This window comes from Colletotrichum acutatum (genome assembly GCF_030867785.1).
Source record: "Colletotrichum acutatum strain CBS 112980 chromosome Unknown BDZ83scaffold_9, whole genome shotgun sequence".
NCBI lineage: Eukaryota > Fungi > Ascomycota > Sordariomycetes > Glomerellales > Glomerellaceae > Colletotrichum > Colletotrichum acutatum.
In genome coordinates this window covers 9,461-26,216 of record NW_026849003.1, presented here as the reverse complement: position 1 = coordinate 26,216, position 16,756 = coordinate 9,461, and the positions used below count along the sequence as shown (strand labels likewise).

The window sequence follows — 16,756 nt, the reverse complement described above, 5'->3', positions numbered from 1 at the left end:
GGTATCTGACCTGAGCAACGGGGGACGGCGAGCTCCATTGTGTCTCCTGGCACAATCGATCCGTTCACCCCGTTTAACCCTTTTGGCTTCCCGCGAAGACCTGGCCCAAAGGTACTTTATATCGATCCATTGGAAGCTTTCCTGGCCCGCTGCCCTGTTTCCATCTTCCTACCTTAAGGTAGTTTCTGGGTTTTTCTACCCCCAAAGCCCGTCTTACTTACCTCCTCCTTCTACCCTTAAGATCCAAGCCAAGCCATCTTTGGACAAAACCCATTGCAAACCCCTCCCACCTCGTCCGGTACCGGTACCTCACTTGCATTCCTCCATACCATACTATCGCCATCCTTTTGCTCGAGTAAATCTTGATCAGGCACCGCAGCCACTGTTCTTCAGAAATGGCAAGTCAAGAATCAAAGTCCGCCAGCGGTAGCGGACCTACTCAGTGTGTCGGTCCGTTGTATCGTTCAGAAAGCCAGAAGCCCACGGCCACTGTCTCGACTGAGATCAAGTTAGACAACGTTGTTGTCTTGTCCCAAACGCCTCAACTTATTGCCCTTCTCACGTAAGCTTCCCACTGTTCTCCCTACCTCTCGTAGCATCCGGTAGACTATGATGAGGCACCGGCCCTACGCGGAGACGTAGCCAGGGAAACACCTCTCACCTCTTTGAGTTGTACCATTGGCTTACTGATCTCCGGCAGCATCATCAGAGACAAGAACACGGAGCGCGGTGACTTCATCTTCTACTCCAACCGCATCATTCGCCTGCTCGTGGAGGAAGGACTGAACCATTTGCCTACCGTTGAGCATGACGTGACAACACCCATTGGTCGGACTTACTCTGGCCTTATGTTCCAAGGCAAAATTTGCGGCGTATCCATCATGCGTGCTGGCGAGGCCATGGAGCAAGGTTTACGCGACTGCTGCCGCTCTGTCAGAATCGGCAAGATCTTGATCCAGCGCGATGAGGAGACAGCTCAGCCGAAACTGTTCTACGACAAGCTGCCAGAGGATATCGCCCAGCGCTGGGTCCTCCTTCTCGATCCCATGTTTGCCACTGGTGGGTCCGCCATCATGGCAGTCCAGGTCCTCAAGGCTCGTGGTGTTCCCGAGGACCGCATTCTGTTCCTGAACCTCATTGCGAGCCCTGAGGGTATCCAGAACTTTACCGCAAAGTTCCCCAAATTGAGAGTTGTCACGGCATTTGTCGACCAGGTATGTACAAGCCGGCCTCAGTCCGCCTCGGATCACACAGTCTAACAATCGTTCTGCTCTAGGGTCTGGACGAAAAGAAGTAAGTTCGCATGCTGCGATGTTAAGAAGCCTCTGTCATACTAATGGCTGTGATAGCTACATCATCCCCGGCCTCGGCGATTTTGGGGACAGGTTCTACACTGTTTGAGTGTGGCTGTATGTCCCGAAAGCCAACTTTACATGGCATTGGTCTCCGGCTTGTGTTTCTTCTGCACTGCTGTCCTCATCCATCTGTGTTCCAGACCCTGGGCTGCGTTCATTGACTATGCACCTCCTCGTGTACGTTCGAGAGGTTGCTAGTTCATCTAGTATTCATCATCATCCATATCGATACCCTCACCCCCGTATCTCCTGTCGTCGTCGTCATCGTCTACTGGCCGGCTCGGGGGAGCGCGCCGAGCGCTCGAGGTCTTGTGGTTGCTTCCGCCGGCAGGTCCTGCCTCCTTGGCAACAGCATCTGCGGACGTATGTCAAATGCATATTCTCGAGGCTATTGTAACAGCGGATAGAGATCGAAGAATGGACTTACCTGCAGCGTCCACCCACTCTCCGTAAACGTCCACGGCGGCCGAGAGGTCTAACAGAGGGGTTAGCGGTTAGGAAGGGGGAGACAGATCCAGTTGCAGGAATAGAGCCTCACAATTGATACTACACTGGAACATCTGGCCGCATACTCTGCAGTCCAACGAACCAACACCCGCTTTCTTATCCAGCTTTACAGCGACGGAGTCTTCGTGGTTGCAGAAGAGGCATGTGAACTTGGAGGGGAGAACCTCTCTCTGTGAGTTGGCGTCAGTGACTGCGTAGCCAGCCTACCAGAACCTTCACCAGCCCGCAGGCGGAGGAAGCAAACGAACCTTTTTCGGCCCTTGAGGTTTGCTCGAACTTTTGCGCTTCCCCATGGTGTTGAGTGACGCTGAACAATATGCGCGACCGGCGCGTAGAATGTAGAAGGGACAAAGACGGGGCGAGAGACTGTCGGCGAATAGACGGTTGCGCAGTTCGTCGTTGTGCGCGTTCGTGTGCGGTTGCAAGCGCAGGATACGTCGTGGGTTTGAACAGACGTGGAAGGGAAGCAATGAGATTGGTGGTTTGAGGAAGATGGCTCAGCGACGGGTGTTGAATGAATGGAAGCCAAGAATCCAGCAAATGCGACGGATACGACGGTGGAATGCGCGACGGCGACTTTCAGATAGGTAGCGGACCTAGGCTACCTTACTTCTCAAATGTATTTTGCGGGTGGACAGCCCTTGGCCGAGGCGGCGTGGGCGCATGGTGCACTGGTGCCGCTTTGTTAACCCCAGTCACGGTGGATCAGAAAGCTCTGCTGGCGCAGACATACTCCGTGCCTTACCTATCACTAGGTACCTTATCGGAGGCTGACAGCGGGGTGACTGAGGTGCCATGCACGCATTTTAAGGCACCTTAAGTAAGCGCGTAATCGATAAGGCACCTAACCTGGGAAGCATCGCACATCCCACCCCGCTCCAACCTTGAGGTAAGGTACCTTAGGTATGGAGTACTACCTGTCCGTATACTATCTATCTATCGTACATTAGGTAAGTATTCAGAGGAACGATATCGGAGTCCGGCACTTGATGCACAAGCTAAGGGCGGCTCATACCCGTCCCATATGTCACCTGCACAACTGTTAGATTCGAATAGACACCTCACGCATTGCATCCAACATGGAGTGTTCTGAGCTACATAATGAGCCATTGTTATTGTGAACAGTTAAGGTAGGTACGCAAGACACCTTATGTCTTCGATCTATTTTACCGTAGCGAGTGAGGGGTCGTGGGAGGGCGTCTCTTGAGGTAAAGCACTCTGAACCTGACCTCATGCATTCATCGCCTCCAATATCGTACCTCCACTGTCTTCTGACAGTGCCCTCTATGAGGTTGTCTTAGGTAGTTGCTGGCCTCAGACGCCTTTGTGAAGTTAAGGTACCTATAAGGTAAGGTACCGTTAGGCCCGTCGATCACCTTATCTTGGGCGCTCGAAGCCGCATTGAGCTGTCTGCTCTCCCCCCCCCCCCGCCTCCACCGAGTCCTTGTCTGCCCTGGGTGTTTGGGAAGGTCGCGGACGGCCCCGCAACCCGACAACTGAGGTGGACGCCGCCGCCGCATCAACACAGGTCCACACACCCAAGCGTCCTTATCGTGGACCTCCCCATAAACAATGATGCTTATCACTAGCAATGCTGAGCACAGAGTCTACCTACCTTCCCTTACCACCTTGACTACTACACAGCAGAGCTTCACGTCTTCACCTTGAGGTAAGGGAAGGTGCACAACTACTCCGTACCCAATACTGCACTGTTTGTCATGCACGAGTCTGCTGCTATGCCTTGTAGTTGCCCCTCGATCATGGTTTGTTATGTAAGTGTATACTGTAAGGTTGGTTGGCGGGGGAGGGTGCAGGTGCCCGCATGCCTTTCAGGTGAGGTAAGGAAGGTACGGTACGCCGTAGAAAGCACCCCAACCCCCGTCCCCAGCCCGAACTAAGGTAAATGGCATGGACGTCTGTGAGACTCGAAAGCCCATGTACCGCATCACCTGCTACCCACGGATAAGAAGAGTCGGGCACGGTAGTGGGTACTTGCCCCTCCCCGTCCGGCCAGCTCAATGTTCACGCGCGGCGCCTTCCGATGGGGTCACGAGATCGCCCTCGGGGCGTCGACCGTTTCTCCTTTGTGCATCTCTATCTTCTCTCATGCTGTTTACTACATAGCCCTCACTGCTGACTTCGATATAGTCATTCTCCTCGTCCCTCATCCTTGGCTCTCCAGTGGACCAGCCATCGGTAGTCACCGACTTGCCATTGTATGCCTTGCCTCTCAATAGATAGCTGTCCCCATCTCTTCTTACCTTACACGGTATACTCTAGCTTTGTCTTACTTGCACTCGCCTCTTATTAAACTTCATTTCGTCCAGCTTCCTTTCCACATCTCCCGTCTCTTTATCCTTTCCTCCTCCTCCTCCTCCTCCTCTTCCTCCTCTTCCTCCTCCCTCTCCTCCTACTTTTAACTAGCCTCCGTCTCGATTCTCCGTCTCTCCTGCTCAATCTTCCCTCGCGAAGCATTATAGCAGTCTGTTCACGGTCTCTCGCACCCCAACACAGCGCATCTTTGAAAGACGCGGGTGACCTTCTCAAAACAGGCTTTCTCTCTCTGTGTCTTCTGCCGTTGTAGTGTGACAACTAGAAATTGATCGTCATGAGCGACCCTACCGTTGACAACGGCCCGTTAGCCGAAGTCATAAGTTCCTTGAAATCCATTCAGCAGACTCAGTCTGACCTTGTGGCTGCTGTCGATCTGCTGAACCAGCGATACCAACAGCTGCCTGTTGATCCTGATGCCGCCACACTTGGTCCGGAGCCATCCCTCGGCGAGGTCCCTGAAAGATCTCGAACCCCCGAGCCTTCCGATGTCGTCGGTGATTCTGCCAAGAGCTCTGCGTCCGATTTGACCTTGCAGGCCCCAGCTGTGCCCTCGTCACCTAGCCAGCGATCCGGCCTCACTTCCCGCATCATCCTAACGTACGTTTTCAGCTACTGAGCTGCACCGCCTGCTGCCTATCACCATTGCAGGTCTCTTTCTGACTGATGCTCTCACTCCAGGACTTATCCAAAGCAGATCGGCATCAACCCTCTCCCCATGAACTGGGGCGAATCGGACCCTCATCGTCGTGGCCCAGTTGTTGTTTCTCGTTCATCGACCACTATTGGGAGACGTAACGGTCCGTAGGCCCAGCCCCCTTACTTACGCATGAAGAGCAACCTTAGCTGACACTTTTGTCCAATTTCAAGCTGTCGGAGGTTAGTACTTACCTTTACCTGTCTGCTGAGTTGTCTTGAACTGACATGTGTTTTCAGCCCAGTGAGTGACCCATCCATGGACTGCCCTTCGGCCATCTCGATGGCATGGATATGAATTGCTGCGGGACAGAATAGCTGACAATGGAATTGCAGCGGTGGCTCTTACTCCATCTACTATGCCCTGGCTGTTGCCAGCAAACAACTTAATCTAGAGCATAGGTGAGCCGTACTACCGCCAAAGCCTGCTAGCATATGGACTCATTGATTCTAGACCCGACTTCACCAACACGGAGCCGGCTGCTAAGATTGGCCCCTTCCCTCAATGGGGAGATCCCAAGAAGATTGTCGCTATGGACCCCTGGGGCCATCTGTCTCCCTGGCTCTTCAAGGACACTATCGAGAAGCACAACGGTGAGCAGATACACTAAGCCTGCACCTTTTCCAGAATGAGATCTTGGACTGAATCGCGATAGTCGACATTCGCCCTACCATCGCCATCACTAAGGCACACATGAAGGTACCGCTGCGTCTGCTGTAGTAAAATTACGTCACCTGACAATACTTAGCTTCCCGAGCTGGAGGAGAGCGTCAAGAGCGGAAGACTGTGAGTGAATCCATGATCAGGAGACGGTGGGTGTCGTTGTAGGGGCTAATTAGCTAGTGTTCCTGACGGCAAAGTCTGCTTGAATGAGCTTGGAGAGCTAGCCGTAACCAAGTTCGCCGTCGAGCCGGTATGTCAGCTTCCCAGCTATTGACTTAGATTTTTTGCTGACGCTCTTCACAGGTTTGGTATCTCCCTGGCGTAGCTGAAAGATTCGGCATCGGTTCGTCAGGCTACAACTATCTGGGAATCTTTCAGTAGCTAATTTCAATCAGACGAGGGGGCCTTGCGAAGGTCACTTTTCGAACACACTGGTGGCAGCTACCCCGAGGTTGGTGGCCCCTGCCTCACAGATACGCACGCTGACCATTTGTCATAGTTGATCACCCGCAACGATATTAAGGTGTTTCTGCCCCCCATAGGTAATAGCACCCAGGCTTCCAGCAAGAGGATGAACTAACAATGTATATCATATAGGTGGTCTGACAGTATACTGTTTCGGCGACCCGGCCAAGATGTCCGACGAGTCAGTACGACTGGCGTTGCGTATCCACGATGAGGTTTGTCGTCTCACTCCTACGGGTGGTTTTGCAATTAACCGCGACCTAGTGCAATGGTAGCGACGTGTTTGGATCCGATATCTGCACATGCCGCCCTTATCTCATATTCGGTATCGAAGAGGCAGTCAAGGAGGCGCAGAATGGCGGCAGTGGTGTCGTTATTTACTTCCGAAAAGAGGGTAGAGCCCTCGGTGAAGTTACCAAGGTGAGCAATGCCGGAACCTAATATTGATTGAGCATGTGTTGATGACAGTTGTATAGTATCGTACGTGCCTCCCTGCTTGTTCGGCATCCGCTCCTAGCTCGGGTGAAGACTACACGCGGGTGACCGAGGTTGCACATTTCATAACAGGCTGCTAACTGACCACGAAGTCGTGTACAACGCTCGCAAGCGGGGCGAAGACCGAGCATCGGACTACTTCAAGAGAACAGAGAACATTGCTGGAGTGAAGGACATGCGTTTCCAGGCTCTCATGCCTGATATCCTGCACTGGCTCGGAATCCGCAAGATTGACAGAATGCTGAGCATGAGCAAGTCAGTAGCTCTTCATCATCCAAGACGCCATAACGCTAACGTGCACCACAACAGCATGAAACATGATGCCATTGTAGGCCAAGGGTAATGACGATGCAATTGCGTGTCAGCATTTTAGACATTGCTGACAATTCCTCTAGAATTCCCATCCATGAGCGTGTTGAGCTCCCCGATGAGTGGATTCCCGCAGATTCTCGCGTTGAGATTGATGCAAAGATTACTGCAGGTATGCAAGTGAGAAGGGGAGCGTGGCCCGCTGTCAGTGACTGATGAGTCATTCTAGGTTACTTCACCGCCGGAAAGCGCATGACAGAAGAAGAGTTAAGAGCTGTACAGGGCAGAATGTGGGAAGAGTAAGTCTCCCTGCTTCCCCCGGGCTGCGGGCATCGTGTATGACTGACAAAATCCTTCTTTTCTTCACAGCCTCGATCATTAGCTCCCGCAGAGATGGTATTTGCTGGGGGGAGGGGCAAGCAAAGGCAACATCGCCAGCTTCAGATGATGACGCACATGGTTTCGGTACTTGGTCTAGATGACGGATGAAAAGGCATCGTTCAGATCCGATGAAGCTCCTCTACAAGGTGGTGCAGTGCTGGCCTTCCCGCGGAACACTTATCCCATTGCCGACAGCAGTGGCTTGAGATGAACATGCATTATAGTCTGTATGTGGTATGCCTATGGCGTGCCAGTCTTGGACCGGGAGATGGGAGCCAGGTGAGGAGTGGAAATCGGGAGCAATGATACCTTGGCTAGCACGTAATAATGTCTGAAGCCGGACTGCATGTTTCCAGACAGACGCAACGCATGTGGTCAGGAACCAACCCCGCGCCCAGTGAGATAGCTTGCCTGTGTTGAATTGACTTGACTAGCAACAATACAAAGCTGACCGAACCAGCTGCAACATAGATAATGATTATACAGAGCCGCGAGAGTCTACCAGTGTCCAGAGACGACGATCAGCCGTGATTGTCGCACCACTCGGCTGCGAAGAAACCAGGCCGGGGCGCGATAGGCCCGACCTCGTCTGTGGGCTGACCGGGGGTGTTGCGATGCAGAATCCTTTACGGATATACTACCGTGACTACTACATATCAACTTATGGTTGTGCAGTATAAGGTACGGAGTACACCGGCTCGAGCAGTGTATTATGTCCTTGACCGGTCTGGGAATGCCATGGTCATGGGCGGCCTTGATTGGATTCGACTGAGCGGGACCTCACGGGAAATGGTTAACGAAGCGGTTGGCAACCCCACAATGGCTGCAGGCGTGACGCCGGCCATGCATGGCCTTTGCGTATAACTGCCCAAAGAGATGCTCACCGACCCATACAACACCAGACACATAGTTGGGAGCCGGTTCCCCATCAGGCACCGGCCATGTGGTCCAATGATGGAACGCTGGTACTGTCAGCGGAAAACCGTCGACCGGGCTCGCCCGTCCCCAAGGAACCGACATTCTCGCCGAGTAGCCGGAGGTGATGGCTTGTTGTTAACGCGCACGACGCCCGCCCACTTGACGAGGGGCGCAACATAGCAATTATGGTCTCTTGTCATCCCAGAACTGTTGCACTCTTGCAATTCGATCGCCGTCGTGCCATTATCGGTCTCATCCAAACCTAAACCAGGATATTTGTTCAACGCGATGGCCACCATTTCCCGGGACCTTCGAGACACGGACGGTGTGCGGAGGAGAGAGGCATCACCTCGGCCGGATCGTCGACGTCGGCCAAGGCTCCTAAGAGCCAGCGCAACGGAACCTACCATCACAACAACATCCAATGCCAGCCGTGGCGCCATTTCGAGCCCGCAATCGTCGCAAAGGGCCACCGAACTCCTCAGCCGCGTTGCCGTATGTTCGGGCCATGCTCCTGAATACTCACCGACGTCGGTGGCTGCTCCCCATATGGCGTCGCTCAGCGCCGAAGACATGACCATTCCAGCCACAAATCGAGTCCAGGGCCATCGAGAACACCTATCTTGTTCGTAGACTGCCACGATACCAGCATCTGACGATCAAATTACTGATACCAGTGTGGCCAGACTCGAACGGCTATTTCAGCTTTCCCAACTTTGATGCGTGGGATGGAGAACGGCGAAGCGATGACAAGGAAGAGGACGTATAAAACGGGGAATTGTCGTGATGAGTCGACATGGAAGAGCTTCCCCGAAAGAGTTTAACGCTGTAACTGGGAGTTTCAGCACATAATAAGCGTTCTGCGTAAGTGCGGAACAAGGCGAGGAAATAAAAGACAACGCCGGCCTAGAGTTGTTTTGCTCCCGGCTGGTGATTGAGCGAGGAGGAAACAGGAACGACAGGAGAGACGGCGCGAAGATACAAGACAGAGGCCGGACAATGGTACGGAATGGGCGATCTGAAAATATCGAAGTTGTTGAGAGTCGGATATAATTCGTTCTAGCGCCAGGGCGTTGATTTTGTGGGTTCGGGGTCGGTTGAGGAGTTGCGCATCTTTCCTTTTGAGAAACGCGAAAGCCGCGTTGTTCGTTCAATGGCGTTGTGGAATCTTGGAGGATATCTAGCTTTTCAAGGTTGTTCTATGTGTGATACCCGTACGTATGTCAAACCGAACATAAGATAAAACGGTACATAGGTTTACACGGGTGGTAAGAATGTAGGCGTAAACTAAAGATACACTACCTCATGTTGCCGTGCTTGTTCACGGACAGAACTGAATGGATGTAAATCTCGGTAAGGCGGGAGAGACCCGGTCACCGATCACCACGATGTGGAGGCACAGGGCATCACGCCCACCTTGCTCCAGAGGCGGGGCATACTTCCAGGAGTGGTATCTTTTTGCCTTCAATCTTTACTAGGTAGGTAGGGGCCGAAGCATTGTGATGACATGTCACTGGCCAAAGTGGTCTTCAATAGTCGACCAATTAAAGGCGTTGGCTGAAAAATTGCAGAGACACTGACGTCTCAGAAGTGGAACTCTTGGGGCTGGCTTCGACGCCTGAGAATTATGAAAAAAAAGTGTATCACGTGACTTACAGTGCTAGACACGGCATCGATAGCTGATTACTGTGCTACTGGCTGACGGAGTCCATGCGGTGCTTGCCCTGGCGTGGTCGGGGCAGGGGCAGGCACAGTGCCCCATGCTGGAAAAAACCCGGATTACATAATTCGAACGGGGCACACTCGCTAAGAATTTCGAGCCACACATTCTCGCATCTTGAATTTTATCACCAGCGAAACTAACACCCCTCCAAACCTTTCAACTACTCAACGTTCATCCGCCAGACAATTAACAGCCGCCCAAAATGGCTGTGGGAAAGTGAGAGCAACCACCTCAGACGAATTGACGACGATATGCCACCGGCCGCAATCGTCGTCTCGCAGGCGCAGGCTGTCAACAAAAGCTAACCAGTGTTTCTCTCGCAGGAACAAGAGATTGTCCAAGGGCAAGAAGGGTCTCAAGAAGAAGACCGTGGACCCCTTCTCCCGCAAGGATTGGTACCAGATCAAGGTATGTGTTTGGCCGCTATGTCAAATAAGTCTCGATGCCGTGCCGCAGTATGCTGACTGAATTTTTTCCCCTCTCACAGGCCCCCGCGCCTTTCAACGTTCGCGAGTGAGTTTTCAGCCCAAAATCGAAGTGGATTACGATTCGATATCCAGCCATCGTCAACAGCCGAACGCGAGAAGGAATTGAGCTATTGGACACATGGGTGCTGACTGCGTGTGTCTTTTAGTGTCGGCAAGACCCTGGTCAACAGAACCACTGGTCTCAAGAACGCCAACGACGCCTTGAAGGGCCGCATTCTGGAGGTCTCTCTGGCTGATCTCCAGAAGGATGAGGACCACGCTTTCCGCAAGGTTAAGCTCCGTGTCGACGAGGTCCAGGGCAAGAACTGCCTGACCAACTTCCACGGCCTCGACTTCACCTCCGACAAGCTCCGCTCCCTCGTCCGCAAGTGGCAGACCCTCATCGAGGCCAACGTCACCGTCAAGACCACCGACGACTACCTCCTCCGCCTCTTCGCCATTGCTTTCACCAAGCGCCGCCCCAACCAGATCAAGAAGACCACATACGCTGCCTCTTCGCAAATCCGTGCCATCCGCCGTAAGATGACTGAGATCATCCAGCGCGAGGCCTCTACCTGCACTCTCACCCAGCTGACCTCCAAGCTCATCCCCGAGGTCATCGGCCGTGAGATTGAGAAGTCCACCCAGGGCATCTACCCCCTGCAGAACGTAAGTACTCTTTGCCTTTCGTGGCGCTGTCTCTGTGACTAAATGGTACTAACAAACCATCCCAGGTCCACATCCGCAAGGTCAAGCTCCTCAAGCAGCCCAAGTTCGACCTCGGCGCCCTGATGGGTCTCCACGGCGAGTCTGGCACCGACGACCAGGGACAGAAGGTTGAGCGGGAGTTCAAGGAGCGCGTTCTTGAGGAGGTTTAAAGGAATCAGGCCCTGCATGATGGATGCTCCGGCAGAAGGGGACTCTGGCTCTACCGGCCGGGAAACAAATCCGGCATTGTTTTAGGTCGTTGCACATGGCGTAGCATATAAGGCGGCTGCGGGTCTAGGGTACCTCAAAATGGTAAATGGTCAATTCTTCAAAGACACTTTGCAATGTGTACGCAGCCTGGCTGCGAGTTGTCTGGCACGGATACGGGAAATGCGAGGCTGCTTCCCTTGATTGGGATATTCGCGCTCCAGCTCAAGGTCCTCCAGCTCAAGGTCCGCTGGTGGCCTGGCCATCACGACTTTGCTCATTTCCCCTGACTGGTGAAGAAAACGACCTGCGAGGGCCGCCTGACCAATCCCTAATACCACGGTGTACGAAAAGTCCCTGGTGGGATTGAATCTATAGCAAGTCTATGTGGCCCGGTCCAGAACATTTGCCTAGTTTAAATATATGCCCTCAACGCCACTCGCCAATTATGCACAATAGCTTGGTGAAGGATGAGTGAAACAGCTACAGCAGCTTACCCCCGAGGATCCTCTAGTCTTGGTTCCTTAAGAACTCAACAACCGCTACCAAGGGGCGATCAGTATTGTGACTAAATCTTGAGGATAAAGTGTTACTGTACAGTACCTTGACGAAACTCCTCTGGTTTCTCCGAAATGCACCAGTGCCCGGCATCGAGATCTGCCAGTCGGAACTTTGGGAAAAATTGACCAATCGTTGGCAAAACGTCATCAGGCACGTACTTGCTTCTAGTTCCCCGGACAAATAGAGCAGGCTTTTCGAAGCGAGTCTTTGTCGGGTCCTTGAATGGAAAATCGCCCATGTGGATCAAGGACCGACTGATGATGTCGAGGGGCACCCGGAATTTTTGCTGCGGCTTGCCAGCCTCGGGCCGGTACAAATTACCCAGAAGAAACTGGCGAATAGGGAGAGACTGGAGCACTGTAGTGAGCATGATTGATCGAGCAGACCGTCTAAGAGTAAAGTGGAATAATCTCACGTCCTCGTACTCCTTCAGGATGTCGTCCGCTTCAGCTTGCTTCGTGATGTTCGCTGCTTCGATTCTCTTCAGACCCTGGATGTACTTGCTAAATGAGCTCTCCAAGACAGCGTCAACAGGCGCATTGTCCACCGCCACGATATCTTGCACAAGTTCGGGTGACTTCAAAGCAAGGGTCATGGCGGCTTTAGCTCCCCTGAGAATGGTTCATCTCGTTCAGCATGCAGCAGCGTAACGCGCTCAAATGGAAACGACTCACATCGAGTGACCGATGACAGTGGGCAGCGTCAGTCCATGCTGGTCCATGAATGCAGCAACGTCGTCCGCCATATGGACGTAGTCGTGCTGCTTTGCGTGAGGAGATTCGCCATGGTTGCGTAGGTCCTGGTCAAAATCTCAGTGAAAATCCTTCCGACGCACTGGCGGATCGGCCTGTGAATCTTACCAAAGCATACACTGGTCTACCCAAGTCGCGAGCGAGAACTCTACATGGCGGTTAGCATGCCGTATCAGAGCCGTGCAGTCATAGATGAACTCGCTTGCTAATACTCCTGTTGTTTTTCTTGGATCCGAAGAGACCATGAAGAAAAATGATGGGGTTGGAGGACCCGCCGATAGGTCGCTTGCTGGGCTCATGCAGGTCATAAGACAACGTCAACCTGCTTTGGGAGGAAAACATCCGCCATGAGTTCAGCCCGATATTGACACTGCGTCGCATGACAACCCGCGGAGATGCCATCATGATCCAAGTTCGAGGGGTTGGTGACGGTGAGTCTGACTGCCCTGGGCCATGTCGTTGATTCTGCGCCTACTCTGTGGGTCGTGATAGTCACTTAATCCACTAACAAGGAAGGAGAGTGATATATATATAAGCTTATTTAGTAATATACTCCGAGCACTAGGGTTATTTAACTAGTCAAGACTTTAAAATTATACTACTTCAACTTTTTTATTTAATAGAAATATAAATATAAAGAGGATTTATATATTAATAAGTTTATTTAGTAGTTTATCTATAATTTATTTAATTAAAATTAAGTTTATATATTACATAAAAAGTAATAAAAATAAGAAAAATCTTTATAAGCTTTAATATACTAAATATTAGCCTTTTAGCCCTTTATTTTTAAACCCTTTATATTATTATTAAAGTTTGAAACCTTTATAGTTAAGGGCCGCTTTTAACCTTTATAACTAACTTTTATAATTAACTATTTAATAAATATTATTAACGTATATAATAAGCAAGTGAAATAGATAAGTAAATAAAATATAAAACAGTAACTATATTATATAAAAAAGTAAATATTAATATTTACGTATTACGACCTAATATAAACCCAGGGCCTGCCCTATTGATACCTAGCGGCTAAAGCGTATTATATATATAAAATAAAATTAAATATTAAAAAAACCCTAGGAATAGAAAAACTATAATATAAATTATATAAAAATAAAAGATAAGGTTATATTAAATATAAAGTTATCTAAATAATCTATAGATAACTAAAAAATATAAGCTATTTAATATATTTATAATAAAGAATTTAATTAACAAATAGTTAAAATAAAGAATATATTTAAAAACAAGACTTATATATAGTATAGACTTAAGCTAGGCTTAAAAATAGACTTTTTATAACTTCTTTAATAATTAACTTAATATTATTAAATTTTATAATTATTTTTAACTATTTTTATTAAAACCCCTTTTTAATAAAACTATGATTAATTATTAAAGCTTTATTTATTTTATAATTTATAAATATAATTTTTAAAAACCTATTTATAATTATAATATTAACTATTTAATATTTATAGCTTTAATTTCTATTAATATATTTGCTATAAATAGCTAGCTATAATACTTTAATTACTTTTATTTAGTAAATTTACTTTATAAAAGACTAATTAAATAGTATAAATAATATCTTTTTATATTTTTATAAAATTGTTTATTTTAAGCTTTTTTTTTTAAATAACCTATTTAAAGCTTAATTAAATAAATAGAAATAGTTTTAATAAACGTTAACTTTAATAACGAAGTTATTTTTAAGAAGACGTTTATAAATAACTTAAAAAACGACTTAAAAAAATATATAAATATTATTGAAATATAAACTATATATAACGAAACTATATATAAGTTTTATAATTTTAAAATTATAATTTAATAGTTTAGGAATAGCCTTTAATATATTTAAAACCTAGAAAACGAAGTTATTTAATTTTAAAATAAATAGTAAATATTAATATTTAGGCTTTTTAAAAAGAAGTTAATCCTCTTTAAGCTATTATTAATATTATCGGTACCCTTTTGTAAGGAGGTAGGTAGTGTACTACGCTTTTATTAATCAACTTAAAAGATTAGTTATTTTTAGTACTACGTGCTAGACGTATATTATACATATACTTAAATAAGCTGCCGGGCTAGGGGCTTTATACTTACCTACCCGTACCTTTATAATTACCTCTTTCTTTTAGTAACGCGTCCCGAGTTACAATTTATTATATATATTTAGCGCCTACTTACCCGCTTAAAAAGAAAGTATATACGCTAACCCCGAGGGTAAGTACTTAGCCCCGTACTTACCGAACTATTAATAACGTACGGTCTATATACCTTTTTCTAAGCTTAATATAAGCTAATAGAGCTAGCGTATTAGGGCTTTTATAAATAAGACTTAAACCTAGCCCCTATATATACTTAGTACCCGCTTTAATTAGCTAGAAGACCTATATAATATTAAAAGAATTATAAAGAGGTAGGTAATATACTACGCTCTTATCAATTAACTTAAAAGACTAGTTACTTCTAATACTACGTACTAGACGTGTATTATACGTACGCTTAAGTAAGCTACTGGGCTAGGGACTTTGTACCTGCCTGCCCGTACCCTTATACCTTTTTTAAGAAGGATAATAAAAACTTAAGCTTAGCGTATTTATTATTTATAAAAGTACTTAAAATATTTTCGAAAGTTTTTTAATTTAAGTTAAGAACTATTAGAACTTTTATTATAAAGACTTTATTAATAAAATTGAAAAAAGTTATATATATTATTAATTGTTTTAGGGAACGAGCCTTTAAATAGTTTAAACCTATTTAAAAAAAATAGTTTAATAAAGAGATTTTTAACTAGTACTTTATTAAAATATATAATATTTATTATAATTTTGATAAATTTAAAAAGTTTTTAGGTCTTTATTTTAAAACTTTAATAAAAAACGATAAGCTAAGTATAATTTAGTATAATTATAATAAACTAAGTTAATAAAAAAAATATTTTAATAAATTTAAATATTTTAATACTTAGCTAGATCTTATTAATAATATAAAAATGTTTATATTTTATTAAAAACTAAAAGATAAAGTTAAAGACAAACTAGTTCTATTTAATAAACTAAAAAGTTTTTTAATATAATAAACTCGCTATTAAACTTAATAACTAACTTTAAAAAAAAAATTATAAATAAAAATCTAATAGTAAACGTAAATATTAATAGTAGCTTTAATATAGCTTTTAAATAAATTAATAACTTTATAATAACTAGAATAAGTATTATTAAAGTACTATTTATAGATAATATAACGGACCTATAGACTTTAATATTATTAAAAAGAAAAATAACTATCTAAAAAAAGAATTTAAATACTATAAATATAATAAGCTAGGGTGGCTATGTAGCTTAGTAATATAAGTCTAGGGAGTCTAAACGTCTAGGCTAATTTATATACATTTTTTAAAAAAGCGGTTTAAATCTGCTCGTAATTAACGTTTTTTTATATTTATATAATTAATAACTATATAAATATAGATATATATACTCTATAACCCCTTTAATAAAGGATAGCTATATATAACGTATATAATAAGCGAGTAAAATAGATAAACAAATAAAATATAGAACCGCAACTATATTATTTTAATATAATCGGGCGTTTTTTTTCTATAACTTATTATAATATATTAAAATAAAGAATCTAATATTTAGCTTACCCTCTAAGCTATTTAAAGTTATCTAAAACTAAGCGCTTAGGCTATAACTAAGATCTATTTAGTTAGTTACGTTACGTTAACCCGGTAATTAAAAAGAATATTATTATAACGTAATATTATATTAAATTTATATAATTTAACGGTTTTTAAAAAAGAGAAGTTAATTAAATATATCCTTAACCTAAATTCTTAATTATTTCCTCCCCGGCTTTATAATATTAAAAAAATAATAAATCGATTATTTATTAACTACGACGCGCTCTTTATTAAAAAGCGATAGGTTTTAAACTTTATTAAACGATAGTTATAATTATAAACGCATCGTTTTTATAAATAGGACTATAAAAAGGCTTAATATAAAGATTTAGTTATAATAAACGCGTAGTTTTTATTTATAGCGAATATAATTATAAAGTATAGTATTATAAATTTAAATATCTATAACTTTAACGAGACTAGCTTTATAATAAACTAGATCTTAACTAATATAATCGTAATTAATATTAAAAGGCGTTTAAATATAAAATTAATATAGCTTAGTAATTATAAATAG

The 16,756-nt window shown here is 45.7% G+C and overlaps 6 protein-coding genes across 6 annotated transcripts; 4 read left to right on the top strand and 2 right to left on the bottom strand.

Moving 5' to 3' along the window:
* Positions 1-395: 395 nt before the first annotated feature.
* Positions 396-1,401, top strand: BDZ83DRAFT_567459 (uracil phosphoribosyltransferase; the record flags this gene model as incomplete). Its single annotated transcript, XM_060503959.1, has 4 exons — positions 396-562; positions 701-1,214; positions 1,277-1,293; positions 1,350-1,401. 4 exons carry the CDS (start codon positions 396-398, stop codon positions 1,399-1,401), a joined length of 750 nt encoding a protein of 249 aa, XP_060369862.1.
* A 7-nt stretch (positions 1,402-1,408) lies between these two features.
* Positions 1,409-2,265, bottom strand: BDZ83DRAFT_445086 (transcription elongation factor Elf1 like-domain-containing protein). Its single transcript, XM_060503136.1, has 4 exons — positions 2,111-2,265; positions 1,894-2,032; positions 1,783-1,830; positions 1,409-1,710 (listed from the first exon to the last, which is right to left on the bottom strand). Exons 1-4 carry the CDS (start codon positions 2,153-2,155, stop codon positions 1,559-1,561), a joined length of 384 nt encoding a protein of 127 aa, XP_060369861.1. The 5' UTR covers positions 2,156-2,265; the 3' UTR covers positions 1,409-1,558.
* Positions 2,266-4,470: 2,205 nt separating this feature from the next.
* On the top strand, positions 4,471-7,125 carry BDZ83DRAFT_567792 (GTP cyclohydrolase II; the record flags this gene model as incomplete). Its single annotated transcript, XM_060503987.1, has 17 exons — positions 4,471-4,793; positions 4,875-4,997; positions 5,226-5,291; positions 5,344-5,483; positions 5,546-5,589; positions 5,639-5,676; positions 5,734-5,803; positions 5,857-5,896; positions 5,949-6,004; positions 6,053-6,095; positions 6,151-6,233; positions 6,283-6,438; positions 6,495-6,498; positions 6,606-6,768; positions 6,823-6,852; positions 6,909-6,994; positions 7,052-7,125. 17 exons carry the CDS (start codon positions 4,471-4,473, stop codon positions 7,123-7,125), a joined length of 1,539 nt encoding a protein of 512 aa, XP_060369860.1.
* A 1,284-nt stretch (positions 7,126-8,409) lies between these two features.
* Positions 8,410-8,890, top strand: BDZ83DRAFT_747830 (uncharacterized protein; the record flags this gene model as incomplete). The annotated part of the gene is made up of 2 exons (XM_060513511.1): positions 8,410-8,746; positions 8,808-8,890. The coding sequence occupies 2 exons, from the start codon at positions 8,410-8,412 to the stop codon at positions 8,888-8,890; spliced, it is 420 nt and encodes a 139-aa protein (XP_060369859.1).
* Positions 8,891-9,913: 1,023 nt separating this feature from the next.
* On the top strand, positions 9,914-11,576 carry BDZ83DRAFT_603520 (ribosomal S3Ae family protein). Its single transcript, XM_060507231.1, has 5 exons — positions 9,914-10,060; positions 10,168-10,252; positions 10,332-10,357; positions 10,479-10,980; positions 11,046-11,576. The coding sequence occupies exons 1-5, from the start codon at positions 10,047-10,049 to the stop codon at positions 11,187-11,189; spliced, it is 771 nt and encodes a 256-aa protein (XP_060369858.1). The 5' UTR covers positions 9,914-10,046; the 3' UTR covers positions 11,190-11,576.
* BDZ83DRAFT_603515 (Alpha/Beta hydrolase protein) lies at positions 11,577-13,125 on the bottom strand. Its single transcript, XM_060507230.1, has 6 exons — positions 12,742-13,125; positions 12,648-12,687; positions 12,462-12,586; positions 12,203-12,398; positions 11,830-12,136; positions 11,577-11,768 (listed from the first exon to the last, which is right to left on the bottom strand). The coding sequence occupies exons 1-6, from the start codon at positions 12,942-12,944 to the stop codon at positions 11,737-11,739; spliced, it is 903 nt and encodes a 300-aa protein (XP_060369857.1). The 5' UTR covers positions 12,945-13,125; the 3' UTR covers positions 11,577-11,736.
* Positions 13,126-16,756: the final 3,631 nt, after the last annotated feature.